Genomic DNA, 18,205 nt, shown 5'->3' with positions numbered 1-18,205 from the left:
TGAGAAAAGTCCTCTGAGAGCATTTATAATTATCGTAAGAGCTCATGTTTCAATGTTTTTATGTTTCACGTTGGACGCGAAAGGGTTAATGAAAAAAAAAACCCTTTTTTTCAAGAATTACATTTTATTTATTTGCTAAGCATGATACATAAAAAAATTTAATTGTCTCTGTTTATTAGATGTTTCTAAAGGACGCTACTAGCTGTGGACTGCATGTTAGAGCTTGTCTATGCTGTGCATCAGTATTTAGAAGGGCAATTCTTAGACTCCATCGAACTAAAAACACAAAAAAAATGATTTGAAAGATTAAAAGAAAAATAGAGAAAATGCAAAAGAAATTGTTTACCTGTTGCCATTTTATTTTACTTCATGCACATTTTTCTTGGATAATTTTCGTCCTTTCGGTCTCCTTTAATGACCCAACTCTTTAGGATCTCTTCCTCCACTGATTTTGCTATTTTGTGGGGGTTTTTAAATATTTTTTACTTGCAAAAACCAGCTAAAACGAATTTTTTGGAAACGAAACAACAAAGCTATAGCAAAAAGCTTTACTTTTGGAAGAAAAAGAAGAAATGTCAATTTGACATCGCTAGTTAGTAACATAACCTCAATTTTGCAAAAGAAAAACAAAAGTTTTTATTGAAAAATAATATTCGTTTACTTTTTACAGAATTGACAGAATTAATTAACTAAACTTAAAGGACAGTTCATAAAAGGTGTTTTATTAGATAACATCCTTTATGTACTGTCTAATTCAAAAGGATTTAATTAACATTCCTTAATTGAATATTAAGTAAACAAAGTGATAAAGTGAAGGAAGGTGATCATTTAATGACCTTTCACACCGACCTGAATTACAATTCAGAAGGTGTCTGGTGGAAGTTAAATTAATCAACAGGTATACATCTAAAGTGCAGAAAAAGAGTTTATTTCCCCAATTAACAATGGCTCTGAAGGGTGTGAGAGTACTTGAATTAGCTGGCCTAGCCCCGGCACCTTTCTGTGGCATGATCTTGTCGGACTTTGGAGCAACGGTGACAAGAATAGATAAGGTTTCTCAATTGTTTGTTTTCCTGATCTCCAGAATGATCTCTAGATGTGATTTTTAATCCCCTTCCATTAGGCACCACAAAACTTCTTGGATACACTGAAGGATGGCAAAAGGAACATTGCGATAAATCTAAAGCATGAAGAAGGACGCAATATTGTGAGGAAACTCTGTAGAGTATCTGATGTCCTGATTGAACCTTACAGACCGGGGATAATGGAGAAACTGGGACTTGGCCCGGAGATACTGATGAGTGAGAATCCCAGATTAATCTATGCTCGTCTCACGGGATTCGGTCAGAATGGGGCATTGGCTCAACGTGCTGGTCATGATATTAACTACTTAGCCATCTCGGGTATTCTCTCCTTTCTGGGGAGGAAACATGAAAAACCCACACCTCCGGTTAATTTGTTAGCTGATTTTGCTGGTGGTGGTCTTCTGTGTGCTTTTGGGATCCTCGCAGCACTCCTTGCGCGCCAGAATACAGGACGTGGTCAAATTGTTGACTCATCAATGGTCGAAGGAGCAGCCTACGTGTCCAGCTTCCTGACACGATCGCAAAGTCTTCCAATTTGGGGTAGAAATCGCGGTGAGAATACCCTCGACACGGGATGCTTCTTCTACGATACGTATGAGACGAAAGATAACAAATTCATGTCTGTCGGTTGCCTCGAGGAGCAATTTTTCCAAACAATGCTCAAAACTTTGGGCATTGAGGGGCAACTCACACAGTTTGATGACAATGAGAAGGGCAGGAAGATGCTTGAAGGTATTTTCCGGACAAAAACTCAAAAAGAATGGTCGGATCTCTTTGAATCCACCGACTCTTGCGTCTATCCAGTTCTTCATTGGACTGATGCTCCACACCATCTGCATAATAAGGAGAGAAATGTCTTTTACAACAGCAACGCAATGATACCAAATCCCGCGCCAAAACTCTCAGAAACTCCGGCAGTTTCTAGTGTGGCGAAAAAGGAAAAAGATCAATGGGAAAATATTCAGGAAATTCTCTCGGAAATTGATTACAATGCCGAAAAGATTAAAGAACTTGTTAAGAATGATACAATTTTAACTACAGGGAAAGGAAAATTGTAGTTTTAGCTACAGGACAATTCAATGAAAAATTTGTGATGGGATTTTTTTATGTTTTAAAAATAAGGTAAATGGGAATAAAAGACTTAAACTAATTAAATAAAACAAACAGAATTTAATTTGCAAATTTTTCTAACTTATTTCATCTTTAATATGGTTTCAATTTCTTTTCTAATTTCATTAATTTTCTTGATATATTTTTCTTCAATTGTTGGAGAATTAAGCATATCTATGAGAACATAATCTATGCTTATTACATCAAATAGTAGATGATTCTCTCCGAATTGGAAGCCTTCAAAATATCTCGTTCTTTCTCCTGTTTTTTGTACAATTTTTTGCATAATTGTAAGAAAATCCTCAATTTTCATCCCAAATGAGGTTCTAAGGAGAATCTGACAATGTTCCTGGAAATTATCCATATCTCTACAATCATCAATTTCTCTCTGTACTTGAATTAAATTACTTTCAAGTGCCTTCCAAATGGATTTAAATTGTGTTCCATTGAACCAGTTGTGATTAATTGAGATTGTATCATTGAGATTGTGGACCTGATGAAACCATCCACTTGGAACGAAAACTGCCTCGCCAGGGCGTTGTGTTACAATGAAGAATTTCACATTTTTCCCTTCAAGAACCTTCTGGGAGATGGAAAATGGAAGATTTCCATATCTGTCCTTGAGTTTAAGCTCTTCACCGGGTGGCAGGAAGAACCACATCTTCCTCCCAACGATGTTAGTTGACCAACTGAATGATGAGAAGACATCACAATGAAATGAGGTCCTGTAAAGAAAAAAAAAATATAGAATAAGTGTTAAGGATCAATTAATGAAAAAAAAAGAACTTACCACGTTCCTTTGGGACCCATATAGACGAATTTATAATCATCCTGATCTTCATCACAGAGGGTTTCATTCAACCAGTCAGAAGCAAAGAATTCGGGTACATTGTAGAATTGATAATTGGGCAATTCTTTCCTCAAATGCCAATCCTTCAAATACAACGGATCATCCTTAAATCCCTTTTCCCAGCAATCGAGAAAATCATGAAAATTCATTTCACTCTTTTCGTGAGAATTAAAATATGGTTTTGAGCAATTTGCCACAGGAACCCTAATGTTGGGAATTTCCTTTCTCAACTGGGAAAAGTTCATCCTTTTCTCTGCATTTTCATCCAATTTTATCCACTTTTCGCATTGCCAATTTTGGGAAATTGATGTTAGAATTACGGGGACATTTTTCAGCATGAAATTAGAAAAGAATTCCGGGTAGGTTATTTTGCCACAATTTATGCGATTTATACAGGATATTTTTGTATAATCTGTGGGATTATTTTTCAAGGATTCATGAGAATCCTTTTCAATTTCAATCATTACTTAGAAATAAAAATAATCGAGGAATAATAAGACACAAATAAAGCAAATAAATAATGCACAATTTTTTTAAGGTTAGGTACACTAATATATTTTTAGGTTATGATTTCTTCTGAAAAAAATTTTAATTTTTCACCGACTGTTAGGGATCGCAATTCAGTGGACTGTATTTTATTTCAAATTGATCTGCGGTGTGGGTGAGTGTGGCGAGGATAATAAAAATCTATGACGAGCGCGCCAGATTACAAAATGTCGTTGTGATTGGTAAATAAATGATTGGCAAATGTTTGATGGTGATGGATTCTATTGTACGAGTTAACCATTCTTTATCCCTTCTTGTGTTCAATCAGCTTTTAAATCTTTTAAATCAATCAATATTTCTATCATCCTTTTTCCCCGACGAATTCTATTTTACATGGTTTTATCAAATTCACATTGGCGTCTCTTCAAATTAATTTTTCTTGTACAACACACGCCTCCTACGATTAACTAAAAACGAATAACATAATTTAACTGTTTTTACGTGCAGTAGAGCTTTTTCGTTGACTTCAAAAAACTGTTCTCAAACAGATACGAAAACAGGACGATCAGCTGACGATAGAGTCAGCTGTCATTGTTTTTGTTGCAAAACCAAAATAAAAAAAAATCTCTCGTATTGCGACGAAATAAAAATTGGCGTAGAAATAAAAATTAAAGATATTTTATCGTGAAGAGAAGGTGCAATCAAAGAGGATGTCTACCAAAGTTGTAGCCACAGCTACAGTACGTGCTATCAATCGCAAATTATTGCCAACGAGAGCTGCTCTTGTTTTGGTGAGATTTTCATTTCAGATTTCAATGATTTCATTATATTCTGGAAAAAATATTAAAATAATTTGTGTTTGAATTATATTTGTAGACCCCTGCTGCTGTAAAAAGGATAAAGACTCTTTTAGAAGGAAAAAATGAATACGTGAGTTTTCATTGATAGTGTGTAGGGGAGAATGGAGTAAATCTGACCTTTTATTTTAGAGTAATTAAATAAAATTTCTTTTTTAGATCGGTCTGAAAATTGGTGTAAAGCAAAGAGGATGCAATGGGCTGTCCTACACGCTTGATTATGCCAAAACAAAGGATAAACTCGATGAGGAGGTTATACAGGACGATGTTCGTGTGATAATAGATAAGAAAGCTCAACTGTCTCTCCTAGGTTTGTCTTTTTTTTCCTTTTCAAAAGCCTTTTAACCATTAATCAGTTTTTTTTTTATATTTTTTTTTAGGAACTGAAATGGATTTCGTTGAAACAAAAGTCTCTTCTGAGTTTGTTTTTAATAATCCAAATATAAAAGGGACTTGCGGCTGTGGAGAGTCATTTAGTATATAAAATTGCTGAAGTTAGAAAAAAACCTTAAATTATCTCATTAAATATATAATAAATTGTAGAATCTGTCTGATTTATTTTTTTTATGTAGAAAGAAATAATAATTTAAAAAAAATCTGTTCTTAGTGTTCTCAAGTTCTCAGCGCCACCATGCGGAGGCTTTTAGAAGGAATATTTTTGACAACCGGGTATGCGGCGAGTGACAGTGCCAAACGTGTTTGTCAACCAAAGCTTTGAGCACGTGTTTGAGCGTTATCCTCGAAAAAATGGGAGATATAGGTAAAAATATGCATTTATTTCACACAAATCCTATTCCAAATTGTTCCCAAAACCTCTGAGCATGCCCCGCGTGTGTTTTATTTGTAAATTTAACTGAACTTTCTCTGCAAATCCCCGTAGAAATGACGTCGCCCGTGAAGAAGGAGAAGAAAAAGAAGCGAATAAAGGTTGAGGCGGAAGATGAGGAGAATCTGGGGGAACTACAGCGTACGGGAAACTTCCTCATTGCCCCTTCGCAGAAGGTCCCCACACTGGACACATCCAAATGGCCATTGCTACTTAAGAACTTCGATCATCTCAATGTGCGCACAAATCACTACACGCCACTTCCGTTTGGTGCGTCGCCCCTCAACAGAGACATCAAGGACTACGTGAGTTCGGGCTTCTTGAACATTGACAAGCCATCGAATCCCAGTTCGCACGAGGTTGTTGCGTGGCTCAAGAGGATTCTCAAAGTGCAAAAGACAGGGCATTCAGGGACGCTGGATCCGAAGGTTACGGGATGCCTCATTGTGTGCATTGATCGAGCTACGAGGCTCGTAAAGTCCCAGCAGAGTGCTGGCAAGGAGTACGTAGCCGTGTTCAAGCTTCACGCTGCCGTGGAGTCACTCACAAAAATCCATCAGGGTCTCGAGAAGCTCCGTGGGGCCTTATTCCAGCGCCCACCACTCATTTCAGCCGTAAAGCGTCAACTTCGCGTCCGTTCGGTGTATGACAGCAAACTCCTGGATTTTGATGTAAACAGGAATCTCGGTGAGTTTGAGTTCCTTTTTTTTGAGGATTTTGGGGGGTTAATCACCATTTCCGGGAATGTGGGAGAAAGCCAAATACAGCCAGGTTTTCACCCCATCCGGAAGGATGAAAAAGCATCAAGATTTGAACTGATTTTGTGTTTTTTTCTTGGGGGAATTTTTATTGATTAAAGGTGTCTTTTGGGTTAGCTGCGAAGCGGGCTCATACATTCGTACAATGTGCGTCCATTTGGGCCTCATGCTGGGCGTTGGGGGCCACATGACGGAACTCCGGCGTGTCCGTTCGGGTATTCAGTCCGAGAAGGAGAGCATGGTGACGATGCACGATGTTATGGATGCCCAGTACATGTATGACCATCACAAAGATGAATCAATGCTGAGGAGGGTAATCCAGCCACTTGAGGGACTTCTCGTTGGCCACAAGAGGATCTTCATGAAAGACAGCTCTGTAAGTTGCCCTACTTTAAGCTTTTTTTGCCTTTGTGATAAGTCTTTGTTTGATAAAAGAAAAAAAATCTTCCTGCAGTTCAATTGACCCTCACTGTGTTTTCTTATCAATTTAAAATAATAAATAAATGTTTTTTTGCTTCTATCACAGGTCAATGCCGTGTGCTATGGAGCTAAAATAATGCTTCCGGGTGTCCTGAGGTATGAGGATGGCATTGAATTGAATCAGGAGATTGTGATTTGCACAACAAAGGGGGAAGCCATTGCTCTGGCCATTGCCCTCATGACAACAGCCACAATGGCGAGCTGCGATCACGGGGTATGTGCCAAAATAAAGCGCGTCATCATGGAACGTGATGTGTATCCGCGTAAATGGGGCCTGGGGCCCAAAGCGTCGGCAAAGAAGGCCCTCGTTGCAGCGGGGAAGCTGGACAAATATGGGCGTCCCAATGAGAATACCCCCAAGGAATTCCTCACAAGCTACGTGGACTACAGTGCGCGCCCTGATCAATCATGCTCCAATGGGGCTGATGCTGCAGAAGACGTGCAGAAGAAGGTAAAAAATACTTCTTGTTTTATTTTTCCTTCAAATTCCTTTAACATTGTGATGATAAAACGATTTTTAATGACAAAATCCTGTGATTATGTCAATCGATTGGTCTTGCTGATGCTTAAAAAGCAAAACTTTCTTTCTTTGAGAGAAGATCTCTTGTCAAAATTTTAATTAAAAACGTTTCTTCTTCTCACTAGCGGAAGCTAAGTATTGGCAGTACGACATCAGCTGCAGCGGATACAACATTAGACACCAGCCAGACAGACCTTGGGGAGAAGAAACAGAAGAAAAAGAAGAAAAAACGTGATGAGGAAGCTCCGCAGGAGGCCACAGAAGAGGCTCCCGAGGAGGTGAAGGAGAAGAAAAAGAAGAAAAAGAAAGACAAAGAGAAGCAGGAGGAAGCCTAAGCAGATAAATTTAGATCTCTCCTCTTTATCAAGAGGATTGGCCCATGGCAATTAAAGTCTTGGCAGGGAAAAGTCGTAAGTTGGATTTCTAATGCATTTTCTTTATGAAAATTTTTATTTTAAAATTATAATAAAAAATGGACTTTGTCCGTGATAAAAAAATTAATTTGAAGTTTTCTTAAAAATCAAAAGTTTCCGGGCATGCAAAAATGACGTATTTTTGAAGGCAAATTTCAAGTGGCTCTATCTCCGGTTGTGGTCAACAGATTTTCAAAAATTTGCCAATTTTGGAAAGGTACATTTCTCACCTTTCCAAAACTAGTAAATTTTTAAAAATCGGTCAATCCGTTTTTTCCTGGCAGCCATTTTGGTAAACCTAGGCAAAAGGCGTTTTTTTTACGATTTCACAAATTTCAACTTTGACCTTTCGTATCTCGGCCGCTAGTGCACCGATTTTGACAAATAGACTATCGATGAAAAGGTAATTTAATCGCCTTTCCAAAACTGGTAAATTTTTGAAAATCGGTCAAGCGGTTCAGTCGTGGCAGCCATTCTAGTGAACCATAGTGAAAAAATACACTTTTGACTATATTTTTCCTGTAATGTGATTTTCTGTGAAGCGGTTAATTTAGGAGACCTGAGTTGGTTGGACTTCTAATCTTCAATTAAATCTATTTCAATTCTTCACAATTCTTTTCTCTTCTAAAATTATGGCTTCGTTCACATTGCTCAACGCTGCGCTTCGAATGAATAATTGAAGTGAAGCGACAATTTACCTCGTTAAAGAAAAAAAGAGAAAAAATGGAGAAAAAAATATTTAAAAAAACAAAAAATAAATAAAGGGTCGTATTTAGCGACCAAGAAATCCTTGAAATTTCAAGAATTGCAAGAATTAGTTCTGAAATTTAAGGGATTTCTTGGTGGCAGAATATGACCCAAAGAAACAAAAAAAAATCACAAACTTAGCTAAAAAACAAAGAAAATAAAAGAATAACGCAAGAAAGCAACAAGAAATCATTCTCAATGTGACAAATATTGTCTTTTATTGATTATTTTTATTCCTCCTCAATTCATTACAATTAAATTTTCGTATTTTTTTTTCTTTCAATGTTTGTAAAAAGTAATTCCCAATTTTATTTTTAATCAAATTGGTCAAGTTTAAAATTATAAATTCTCACAGGAAACCCTAAAAGGGGGGGGGGGATAAAAGGAGGTAAGAAAGGTCAACCACAAAATAGATTTAAGAAAAAGAAGGATTTGAGTTCAACAGAAAAGTCCATGAGGATTCCTTCGTCCTCTTCCTCGATGGTCTACACACACACAGAGGAAGTAGGAAGAAGGGGATGCTTTATTTAAGGAGTCTTCTGCTGATCTCGTAAGAATTTTGGTGGAGACTTGAATTTTCTTAGTACAGGGATCGTGTAATCTTCACAGTGCCCTCCTTGAGTTTCCGAGCGTCGTCATTGATGAGGGATTTCGTATCGCCCAGCACGCGCATTGTATTGCTGTAGTCTGAGTCAATTTGTGGGGTCTTTTTGTCATTTGGCCGGAGATTCTTGATGAGGTCCGAGAGGGAGAAGAAGCTCTGTCGTCCAATTTCGCTGTCAACATCGGCATTGCTGAATTTCTCAATTTCCTCGGTGATTTGCTTGAGGCGCTGTTCCACGGGTGTAATGGGGAGTTTTGTTGTCACCTCGGTGACCTCTTCGGTTGCTTCCTGCTCTTCTGTGGTCTCCTCATTGTCAGCTTCTTCGGATGGTTCGTCATTCCCTGCACTGCTGCTCTCTTCTTGAGCTTCCTCAGCTTCCTCCGTGACTGTCTCAACGGGAATAGGACGATCGGGATGCTCATTGAGGTGCTTGGGTTCACTGCGGAGGTTGAGTGTCATCGCAAGGGGCATCTTGAAGGTGGTAGATGGCAGGTAGTGGGGCACAGGTGTGGTCGTGGTTGTTGTGGTTGTCGTTGAAGAAATTGGTCGTCTAAAAATGCCCCCGCAATGAATTTTTTTTATTGTTATTCAAGTTCAATCCCTAAATTATTTTTTTAACTTAGGCTCTATTAATTTTTTTTTAATAAGAAATTAACAGAAGCAAATTAGTTGGACTAACCCCAGGCCACCAATATTTTTTTAGACTTTAATTTTCATTAAATTTTCATCATCTGGCAATTCAAGAAACTACTGTGAGGACTGTAAGAATGAATTTTGTAAATGATAATTATTTCTAATTTATAGAAAGTTAATTATTTTGAATAAAAGACATTTGCGATTACCACGACAGATGGCACTCTTGCAGCTTCTTATTTCACTGAATTTTGTGGAAAATTGTAATTATACAGATTGTAGAGTTTTAGCTGGAAAATCTTTCGAAATAATTTATTTTTTAATTTTTCACAGTAGCTTCCATATTTGTCCAGATTACGCTTGACGGAAATATTTTTTAATTTGGTTAGTTCTCTCCACTTTTAAGCATCATCATTTAATTTGCTTTTCGTTAATCCCCGATGCCCGGGAGGGATGGTTATGCGTAACATCGGGGCAGTAAAAAAAAATTAGTGAGAAAAAAAAATATATGCAATTAAAAAGTAAAGTTTCTCGGTGTGTGTGGGTGTGTGCGTGTGTGCATGTGGAGAAGAAGCACGAAATGGAGGACATTCCTCATCTTATTTATTTTTTTTATTGAGGATGCCCTCCGAATTTGCGGCGGGAGGGGGCTAGCTCACCTATTTAACTTAACTGCGTCGATCGACTACGCGTTTTCCTTACCCCTGAGCCGAGGATACAGGAATGCTCCCGTAGTTGTAGTAGTAGCACCTGGTTTGTTCACAAATGAAATCCTTCACAGCTGAACAGTCTTCAGGGGCCCATCGCAGGCTAGGTGCCTGCATGATCACACATCCTCTCTCGAGACCGCTACTACTGTTATTTTTGTTTAAGAGGAAGAGAGATGAAAAAAGAGGATTTTATTAGTTTTTCCGCTTTTCCCTTTTTGCTAAAATATAGTTATTTTTCAAAGCTTTCTGCTTCTCCTCAGATCTTCTAGATTCTTACTAGCTTTCAAAATGAATATTCAAACATTTTTTAAGGGATTGTTTGATCGATAAATTAGAATTAAAACTTGTCCTCAAAACCGTTAAATTTTGTCTTTCAATTCGTGTTTAGTTTGAAAAAAATCAAAAGAAGGCATCATCATAGTTAAGGAGGGTCTCTTGGACAAATTGCTAGCATTGTGATTTTTCGACTTTTCCACAGAACTGTCCTAAAACACAAAGGTAGATTTTTCTCAGGATCTACAGGATAGATTTTGATGGGGTAAAAAGCAAATGTAAGAGGATGCATTAGCAGAGAATGTACCGGAACTAAATTTTGAATTACGACTCAGAAACTGAGAAAACTAGACAAATAATCTTATTGACTTTTCTCAACTTCTGAGTCGAAATTTAAAAATCTGTTCTGGTTCATTCTTCGCTAATCCTTCCTCTTTCATTTGCTTTTTACTCCATCAAAATCCATCTAGTAGATCCTGAGAAAAACTTACCTTTGTGTTTTGAGGAAAATTACAAGCTGGCGTCGCACCTAAGATGGCGGAAAGTGATTTTCTTACTCTTCAATAATAAGTCTTTAAATGTGACCAACACTTGAAAACCAAGTTTAAGACAAACCCCAAAAAAAAACCATTTAATTTCACCAGCTCTCAATAGAGACTTCCCTTAAGACAAGCACCCCCAGTACTCTCTGGGAACTCCACTTACCTGTCTCTAGCTGTTCTCTGTGGTGCTGTATTCTGATTGTGATCTACTGGCTCAAGGGGTGATGCTACACCATCACTGGAGTTTTCAAAATAATCAAATGTAGCATTAAATGGTAATCCTGTGCTCATCCAGAGGAACATTCCCGTTCCAAGACGATTCCCGGATGTCCAAAAGTCGTATTTGCTGTAGCCCGCATTCTGGAGGTACTGCGTCATTGATTCCACCTTTTCCTTTGTCTCAAATGATGCCAATTGCAATCCAAGTGAACGACAGTACTGATAGGCCAGGAAGTAGTTTAGCTCAGGCGAATAGGGATTCATTCGGCTGACAAAGTACTGTACACCATCAAGTTGTATTGTTGTAATTCTCTGACCTGCAAAAGATGGAATAACAATTCAATTCCCATGACATGAAGAAAGCAATAAAAGAATATTCTTCAAAGTCATCGTCCTCTTTGAGCTCTAATGGACAGTTGGGGGCACTCCTGAGCACTTCTTCGCGCGGGGGAGATTTAAAATTCTGCAAATTCACACACATACAGAAGCCGGATGGAGACAATTGAAATTGCAGAAGAGAATAAGAAAGGAAAACCCCCCTCATGGGATTTCTTCAGTAGAAGAAGAGCAAAAGAAAAGAATACGGAGATTAAAATGAATTCGATTATATCCATTTTATGTTAAAGAACATGGCTTTATTGTTCTTTCCATGGGAAATATTTCTGACTCTATAAAATTGTCAAAGTCGAGGAATTCTTTGTTATAGACATTGAATTTGCATATAACATATGAAGTTGATCGGACAAAGGAGAAAAGGAGGATGGTGTAGAATTGGTAGCATATTTAAGTCCTTTGCAATGAAATGGCCAAGAATTTTGCAAGAAATCCACAGAAATTTCACATTTAAACCATATTTTGCCGACAAGGTGCAAAATACTGTGAGAAAAAAAGTTCTTTCGCGAGATTTGAACATGCAACTTTTGGAATGGGAACCACGAGCGTTAACCCACACGGCTAGGACTTTACTAATTTTAATTAGGGGAGAATTTATTTATTTAATTCATTCCAATCACATTTCATACTAACTGACTAGACGTATAAATTATGAATAAAAAAAAATTCCTCGCCAATTGAAATTCATCTCTCGAACATCCTTGGAGTTATTTTATTCCATGTTGTACAGAGGAAAATTTGATTAATAGTTCCGCCATGAGAGTATATTCCCCCGTTCTAAAAGCCCGAGGTTGGGACCCGTGCAAGAGAACGACGGATGCAGGGAGGAAAAGGAGTGCGCTAAAGAGGCATCACAGAGAAGATAATAAAAAATTCTATTGCAAAACGAAGGAATTCCACTTGCAAAAGGGAACGATAAAATCAAAGCAATATTGCAAATCGGTTTCTCTTTCGGTCGTGCGTCCCTCCTTTAGCGATGACCATCGCGTTTCAAAATGCGCAGCCGTGCCGTACTTTTATTTTATTTTTTTTTTGCTATAGCATCACGACCCGTTTCATTCGGTTTGCAGACGCAGCATGAAGATGATTTCAATCTTCGGTGGTTATGTTCCTTCTTTGCGCGCCACCCAAACGACGAAAGAATTCACATTAAGGGTATATTTTCACTCTTAAGAAAAAAATAAGCAGTGGCGTAGTCAGCAAAGGGGTGTTTGGATATTTAAACACTCTAAAAGATGCGGTTGTTTAGATTTTTCTTTAGAGATAAAAATAAGTAAATTATTTGAAGGCCTAAACTTACTGGAAAAAGATTATAAAAAATTCTTTTTAAGCATTTGAAAAAAAACGTCAAAAGTATAAGTCAAACGTTAGAATAAACGTCAGATGACAGAGAAGAAATGTCAAAGTATTGCAAAAAAACATGAAACATGAAACACTAGAAAAATAACGCCCAACATTACACATGGAAAACATTAAGCATTAAAAATGAGACATTCAATATTTTTTACAAGAAACGTGAAACAATAAAAAAAATATTAAACGTTAGAATAAAAAACGTCAAACAATAATAAAGAAACGTTAAACATTAGAACTAATCTCAAAGATATAAAAATTTAAAATCTCTTAAATTTTTTTTATAACTGATTCTTCTTGTTCTTTAAATGGGAAAATTGTCTTTTTACTCCCTAGAATTTTCTGGCTACATCGCTGTAAATAAGATTTTCAACACTGAACTATAAATTAAAGAATATTTTTTGAGAATTTGGGAATTCGGGAAATGTATTTTTCCTTGAAATAGAACGTTCTTTTAGTTAAATTTTAATCTATTTTAACGTGAATGGTTAATTGAGAGAATTTCTGAAATATTTAGTTTTTTTTATGAGTGAAAAAACATTTAAGAAAAGTTAAAGTTAATGTAACGAATTTATCAACTTTAGAATATTCAATTGATTTTCTCATGATGAATAAAGTTTTTTTTTTGAAAAGAAAATTAATGAAATTTTCTAATTTTCTTTCTCAACTTAATGATCCCATTTGGATAAAAAATTTTTGACTGAAACTTCTCAAAATATTCTCCGTATGGAAAGTTTATTTCTTTATTTAAGAAAATCGTGATCTGGTGGCAACATGGTAAAGAGACAGAATAAAAAAACAGACTTCTATCGTGACTTTTTGTATGCAGAAGACGCGCACAACTCTTGCACACACTTCCCAGGAGAACCCACAGCGTGTCGCATTCTTAATAGACAAACCGCGTCGATCCCCGCACACTCATTGACACACAGGAAGCTGGCGCACAAGGTGATAAGATGAAGAGGGGAGGGACGGCAGCAGCTCAGGTGGAAGAGAAGACGAATTGAGAGCTATAAAATTCCCATTTACACGCCACATTTCAAGCTCCATGAGCATAGGAGGAACGTGTGTCACTCCGGGAGATGTGTCCAAGAAAATTTCTCACATCGTCACGCAAAATTTTTACCCACAAATCAACATTTTTATTGGGGATGGACGCACCACCTCTCGAATTGTTAGCACGAAAAAAAAAGAATTCACCATGGCTCTGATGAGTTCAATGGACAACCGGGCATAAAGGCAATGCGAAAAGGGGGAAAATGTAGAGCCACACATAGCACACGGAGTGGAAGTTTTATCTTTCGCACATTTGTATAAAAAGTTCAGTGATCGCGCATAATTTTTCCCGCATCCTCCATAATCAATTCAGCACGATCGCAATTTAGTGTGGCCATCGAATTCGACATGGAAGATCTCCCGGAGCAAATTCTATTCATTTGAATTTAATTTTTCTTGGCGCTCCCACCAACCAATATCGTTCCAAAACGAGCTTATTTTTCGCAATAAATTGTTAATAACTCGTACAGAAATAGATATTCTTGCATCAGTTTCGTATACGCTATAGATGCTTCTTTTTGTGCCACTGCTGCCATCACGCGCGTCTCCAAACAGCTCGCACCACCCAGAGGCCTATACTAGAGGGGAATTAATTGAAAATGAAAGAAAAAAAAAGAACCCAAACGAGCTCATTGGGTGGAAGATGTGGAAAATGAAGGAGGATAATAATTAAATCACGATACTGTCGATAAGAATTCTTTTAATATATAAATGCACCCAGAGAGTAAATACACTCAGACAAATTCTCTGTTCAGAGGACCCAGCGGTGCTTAAAATGCCGCATGAAAATTAGAAGAAAATAAATCGGATTTTTGTTCTATATTCAATTCTAAAGAACTTTACACCGAAGCTCAACCAGATATAAAGGGTTTTAATTGAGAAAAAATTGATCAATAAGCACTCTGCTTGGGTTTAACAACCAATAAGAAAGAACTTCTACTTAATCCTAATTAATTTACATTGAAAAAAAAAAGATTTTTTTGGATAGTTTGAAATCCTGGATGAGGTACTTTATCAAATACCTTCAACTGAAAATAACGCTTGGGGCAAAATTAATCAAAGAAATTTTAATTACTAAATAATAAATGAAAAGATTTTTGGAAGCTTTTGGAGCTCTTTTTTACAGATTTTTTAGCAAAATCTTTTCATGTAAAATCTTCAAAACAGAAAGGATCAAAATGAGGCAGTAAACTGCATTGATTTTTTTAGCCCCTTTTATGAACAACATCATATAAAAATTCTTTTCTCTGAGGAATCTAAAAATATATTTCTTACTGGAATATGGACCTTTTGAGAGAAATTAAAAAGATTTCTTCACATAATGAACACTTTGAAGCCTTTGAGGTCCTCACAGTGTTAACACGGTTGACCTCTTCTACAAACTAATACGATTTTTTCGTATCAATTCTGAAGCGTGATATTTTTGTTAATTTTTTGGCAAAATTGATTTTTCACACTGAATTCTTATTTGTTTCCTCTTTGACGCACGTGCAATGTGAGAAAATGGTATATTATTAAGGTAAATTAAAGGAAAAAAAAATAAGAAAAATCTTGATGAAGATGTTGATTGAAATTCAATTCGCCGTGAAATGACACGGTGCGCCATTGAACAAAGAAGCACAAACTACAGGAGAAGAATCTTCACCATCAAGCAGAACAAGTAGAGTCCGGGAGATTGTAAAAAAGGAGGTATTTTGTGGAGAAGAAAAAGAAAACTGTATGAATTTTATCTCGATTGAAGTGCAAGAGAGGAGATCTTGATCCACCGGAAACGCGCATTTCCTCGCGCTCATTGGCGACAATGTAATTGCGTTTATTGGCCTCACATCGCACAAATAAATCTTCTTTTTTTATTTATGTATTCCTTCACATCCAACAAACCCCGCGCACCTCCGTGAGGAAAGGCTTTTAGGTGTGCATCACAGTATAATGTTTTAAAAGCCTCGATGAATCATTTTCAATTGACAAAAGTCTCCCTGAGTGGAATTTTAATCCAATTCGTGAGTCGCGCGCGCCCGGGTTCGTCGTCACGCAGACGTTTAAGTCTTTCGTTCTAACAGAGCTCACTTTTTGGTTTTTCTTGACAAATTTTTGCATAAGAAATTATTTTCAAGGGATACTCACCCGTGGCAAAGGCCAAGAGGGCACAAATACACAAAATTAGTTTCATTTTCTTCTTTAAACACTTTTGATGAAACTCTTTTGAGAAAGAAAAAATGTCTCCACAGAACTCGCGCACAGTGAGAGTGGAAAAAAGTGAAACTCTTTAATGAAAAAAAAGGGCTTGACGGCACCCGAAGATCTCACACAGAACTAAAAAATAAAATAAAATGGAGAAATATATTTTCTTCACAAAGTTCTTTCTCTGAGAGTCTGCTGCACAGACGTGTGGAGATGGATGAGTTCAAAGTCAAGTTCACGAAACTCAAATGGCTAGGAGTTCGCCGGAGCTGCCACTTAAAAGGGAGTTCCCCCACCAAATGCAGCCCGCGATGGATTTTGTAGTTGCCGTTTTTTTTTGTCCTCTTCTTCACATCTTCCTTCCATTTTTCTCATTCTATTCTATGAAATCTTTTTATTCTTCACTCCTCAAGCATTCTCACTCCCTCCAACCGCAAGGCTTCGCGTCTTACCGCGCTGTATCGAAAGAACATTATCTGGCGCATACACACTCGTGGCGCAAATTACATTTCCACCATGAAATTCTCCTCTTTTTTGGTTTTTTAGAGCTACAAAATAATTAATTTTTCTATAATTCTCCTTCCTCATTAGGAGGTACTAATCGATGGAAATTGAGTGCTAATGCCAAAGCAAGAACACTTTTGTTTGAGTGTTCATTTTACATTATATTTTATATAATTCTATACTTAATTTCATTGCTTACAAATAAATAAGTTCTAATTAGTTATATTCCATTTAAATCAACTTTGCATTGAAAGGCCTTCTTTAGGTAGAATCATATTCAAATTACGTCCAACGCGACTTAAACCTAATTGCTGTTGTATTCTAACGCTTTGTTTTTTTAACATACAACAGTATTTCTCTTAAGTTTGACATTTCTTTTGAAAATTGAAGTTTCTGTTATAACGTTTGATAATTCTTTTTAAACATTAAACATTTCTCTTCAAACGTTTGACATTCCGTTTTCTAATATTTGAATATTATTTCTTTTCTAACTTTCGACGTTTTTTTTCTAACTTTGACGTTTCTTTTGTAGCATTTGGTGTTTTACAGCTGGCTCATATTTTCCATGGAGATAGAGAAAAGCAGTCTGAGAAAAAGTTGTTGGCAAGGAAATTTCTAATGAGAATGATCTATCTAGGAAAATTTCTTGCCCCGTGGGAGTCCTGAAGATAGCGATTTATCCAAATTGACACAATTAGCCCCGCCCTGCCATATATGTTTTAACTTGACGTAGAAGATGCCAAGGAGACATTTCTACAAAGAAAGTTCCTCAAAATTTCTTTATATCACAAGATAAGATTGACGCGAAAGGGTAAATTCATTCCAATATCATCTACTATAAGGAATATTTAAATAAAAAAATCGTTTTTGTTCAAATAAATCTCTAAGGTAGTGTTGATCATGTCTCCTCTCAAAGGAGTGCTCACGTTGGCTCCCTTTTTTTATCCTTCCTTTTCTACCTCCAATTCGCATTTTCCTCCACGATATTATTAACAATTCTCTCTCTATCCTTCTCCTCACGTTGTCGTTACAGCCCCCTCTGCTTGTCCGCGAATCCCCATCTACGAGTCATTTCCTTGTGGTGCATTTTTGCAACTTCTGTATGCCTCACGCTCTCACCTGGATGCTGTGAGGGTTCACTTTCCATCTCTCACCTGTGCATCTATGTAGCCCATCCATTTGTCCCATTCTCTCCCTACATGTGTGAATGTCTGCTGTGTGGCCCTGTGGATGTGCTCCGTAAATTACCAATTGGTTCTGAAAGATAAAAGAGAAGAATCATTTATTAACAGCGCCACAGTGAGGGAATTTTTACTTTTGGTTGTACTCTCATTTCTTTCAGCATCTTCATACAATTTCCATTTTCAACGGGCAAGAAGAAGAAGAAAATGAAGCGCGAGATAAATAATATAATTAAAACTGTACTTTCAATTTCCACTGCGAGCTCGCGCGAGAATCCCTTTCGATTTCCAGAGTTCTAAACTTCTCCTACTTCTTTTTTTTTGCTTTGTATTTAAGCATCTTTTACGAGGTGAATATATGGGAAAGAACTAATTTTGATTTATTCACAATGTGATTAGACTCGTGAACGTAGCTATAAATTAC

General features: G+C 37.0%; 7 protein-coding genes and 1 long non-coding RNA gene across 8 annotated transcripts in view; 4 read left to right on the top strand and 4 right to left on the bottom strand.

Annotated features, from left to right (window-relative positions):
• LOC129795447 (mediator of RNA polymerase II transcription subunit 1) overlaps positions 1-18,205 on the top strand; it is a 1,235,552-nt gene that overhangs the window by 897,064 nt on the left and 320,283 nt on the right. The window lies entirely within an intron of this gene.
• Positions 105-557, bottom strand: LOC129795767 (uncharacterized). Its single transcript, XR_008751142.1, has 2 exons — positions 347-557; positions 105-276 (listed from the first exon to the last, which is right to left on the bottom strand). It is a non-coding gene; the product is annotated as an uncharacterized LOC129795767 (long non-coding RNA).
• Positions 596-2,249, top strand: LOC129795631 (alpha-methylacyl-CoA racemase). Its single transcript, XM_055837073.1, has 2 exons — positions 596-1,052; positions 1,124-2,249. The coding sequence occupies exons 1-2, from the start codon at positions 945-947 to the stop codon at positions 2,141-2,143; spliced, it is 1,128 nt and encodes a 375-aa protein (XP_055693048.1). The 5' UTR covers positions 596-944; the 3' UTR covers positions 2,144-2,249.
• On the bottom strand, positions 2,233-4,006 carry LOC129795624 (2-oxoglutarate and iron-dependent oxygenase JMJD4 homolog). Its single transcript, XM_055837065.1, has 2 exons — positions 2,986-4,006; positions 2,233-2,920 (listed from the first exon to the last, which is right to left on the bottom strand). The coding sequence occupies exons 1-2, from the start codon at positions 3,507-3,509 to the stop codon at positions 2,278-2,280; spliced, it is 1,167 nt and encodes a 388-aa protein (XP_055693040.1). The 5' UTR covers positions 3,510-4,006; the 3' UTR covers positions 2,233-2,277.
• Positions 4,115-4,937, top strand: LOC129795746 (iron-sulfur cluster assembly 1 homolog, mitochondrial). Its single transcript, XM_055837227.1, has 4 exons — positions 4,115-4,322; positions 4,408-4,461; positions 4,548-4,698; positions 4,769-4,937. The coding sequence occupies exons 1-4, from the start codon at positions 4,242-4,244 to the stop codon at positions 4,870-4,872; spliced, it is 390 nt and encodes a 129-aa protein (XP_055693202.1). The 5' UTR covers positions 4,115-4,241; the 3' UTR covers positions 4,873-4,937.
• Positions 5,052-7,473, top strand: LOC129795561 (H/ACA ribonucleoprotein complex subunit 4). The gene is made up of 5 exons (XM_055836955.1): positions 5,052-5,148; positions 5,269-5,901; positions 6,074-6,348; positions 6,499-6,903; positions 7,098-7,473. The coding sequence occupies exons 1-5, from the start codon at positions 5,136-5,138 to the stop codon at positions 7,305-7,307; spliced, it is 1,536 nt and encodes a 511-aa protein (XP_055692930.1). The 5' UTR covers positions 5,052-5,135; the 3' UTR covers positions 7,308-7,473.
• LOC129795729 (uncharacterized) lies at positions 8,322-9,207 on the bottom strand. Its single transcript, XM_055837207.1, has one exon. It carries the CDS (start codon positions 9,205-9,207, stop codon positions 8,713-8,715), a length of 495 nt encoding a protein of 164 aa, XP_055693182.1. The 3' UTR covers positions 8,322-8,712.
• Positions 8,322-16,349, bottom strand: LOC129795714 (uncharacterized). Its single transcript, XM_055837190.1, has 3 exons — positions 16,040-16,349; positions 11,058-11,430; positions 8,322-10,224 (listed from the first exon to the last, which is right to left on the bottom strand). Exons 1-3 carry the CDS (start codon positions 16,083-16,085, stop codon positions 10,068-10,070), a joined length of 576 nt encoding a protein of 191 aa, XP_055693165.1. The 5' UTR covers positions 16,086-16,349; the 3' UTR covers positions 8,322-10,067.

This window comes from Lutzomyia longipalpis, chromosome 4, assembly GCF_024334085.1.
Source record: "Lutzomyia longipalpis isolate SR_M1_2022 chromosome 4, ASM2433408v1".
Lineage (NCBI taxonomy): Eukaryota > Metazoa > Arthropoda > Insecta > Diptera > Psychodidae > Lutzomyia > Lutzomyia longipalpis.
Note: the sequence above shows the minus strand (reverse complement) of the source record. Positions and strands in the feature narration are given on the sequence as shown.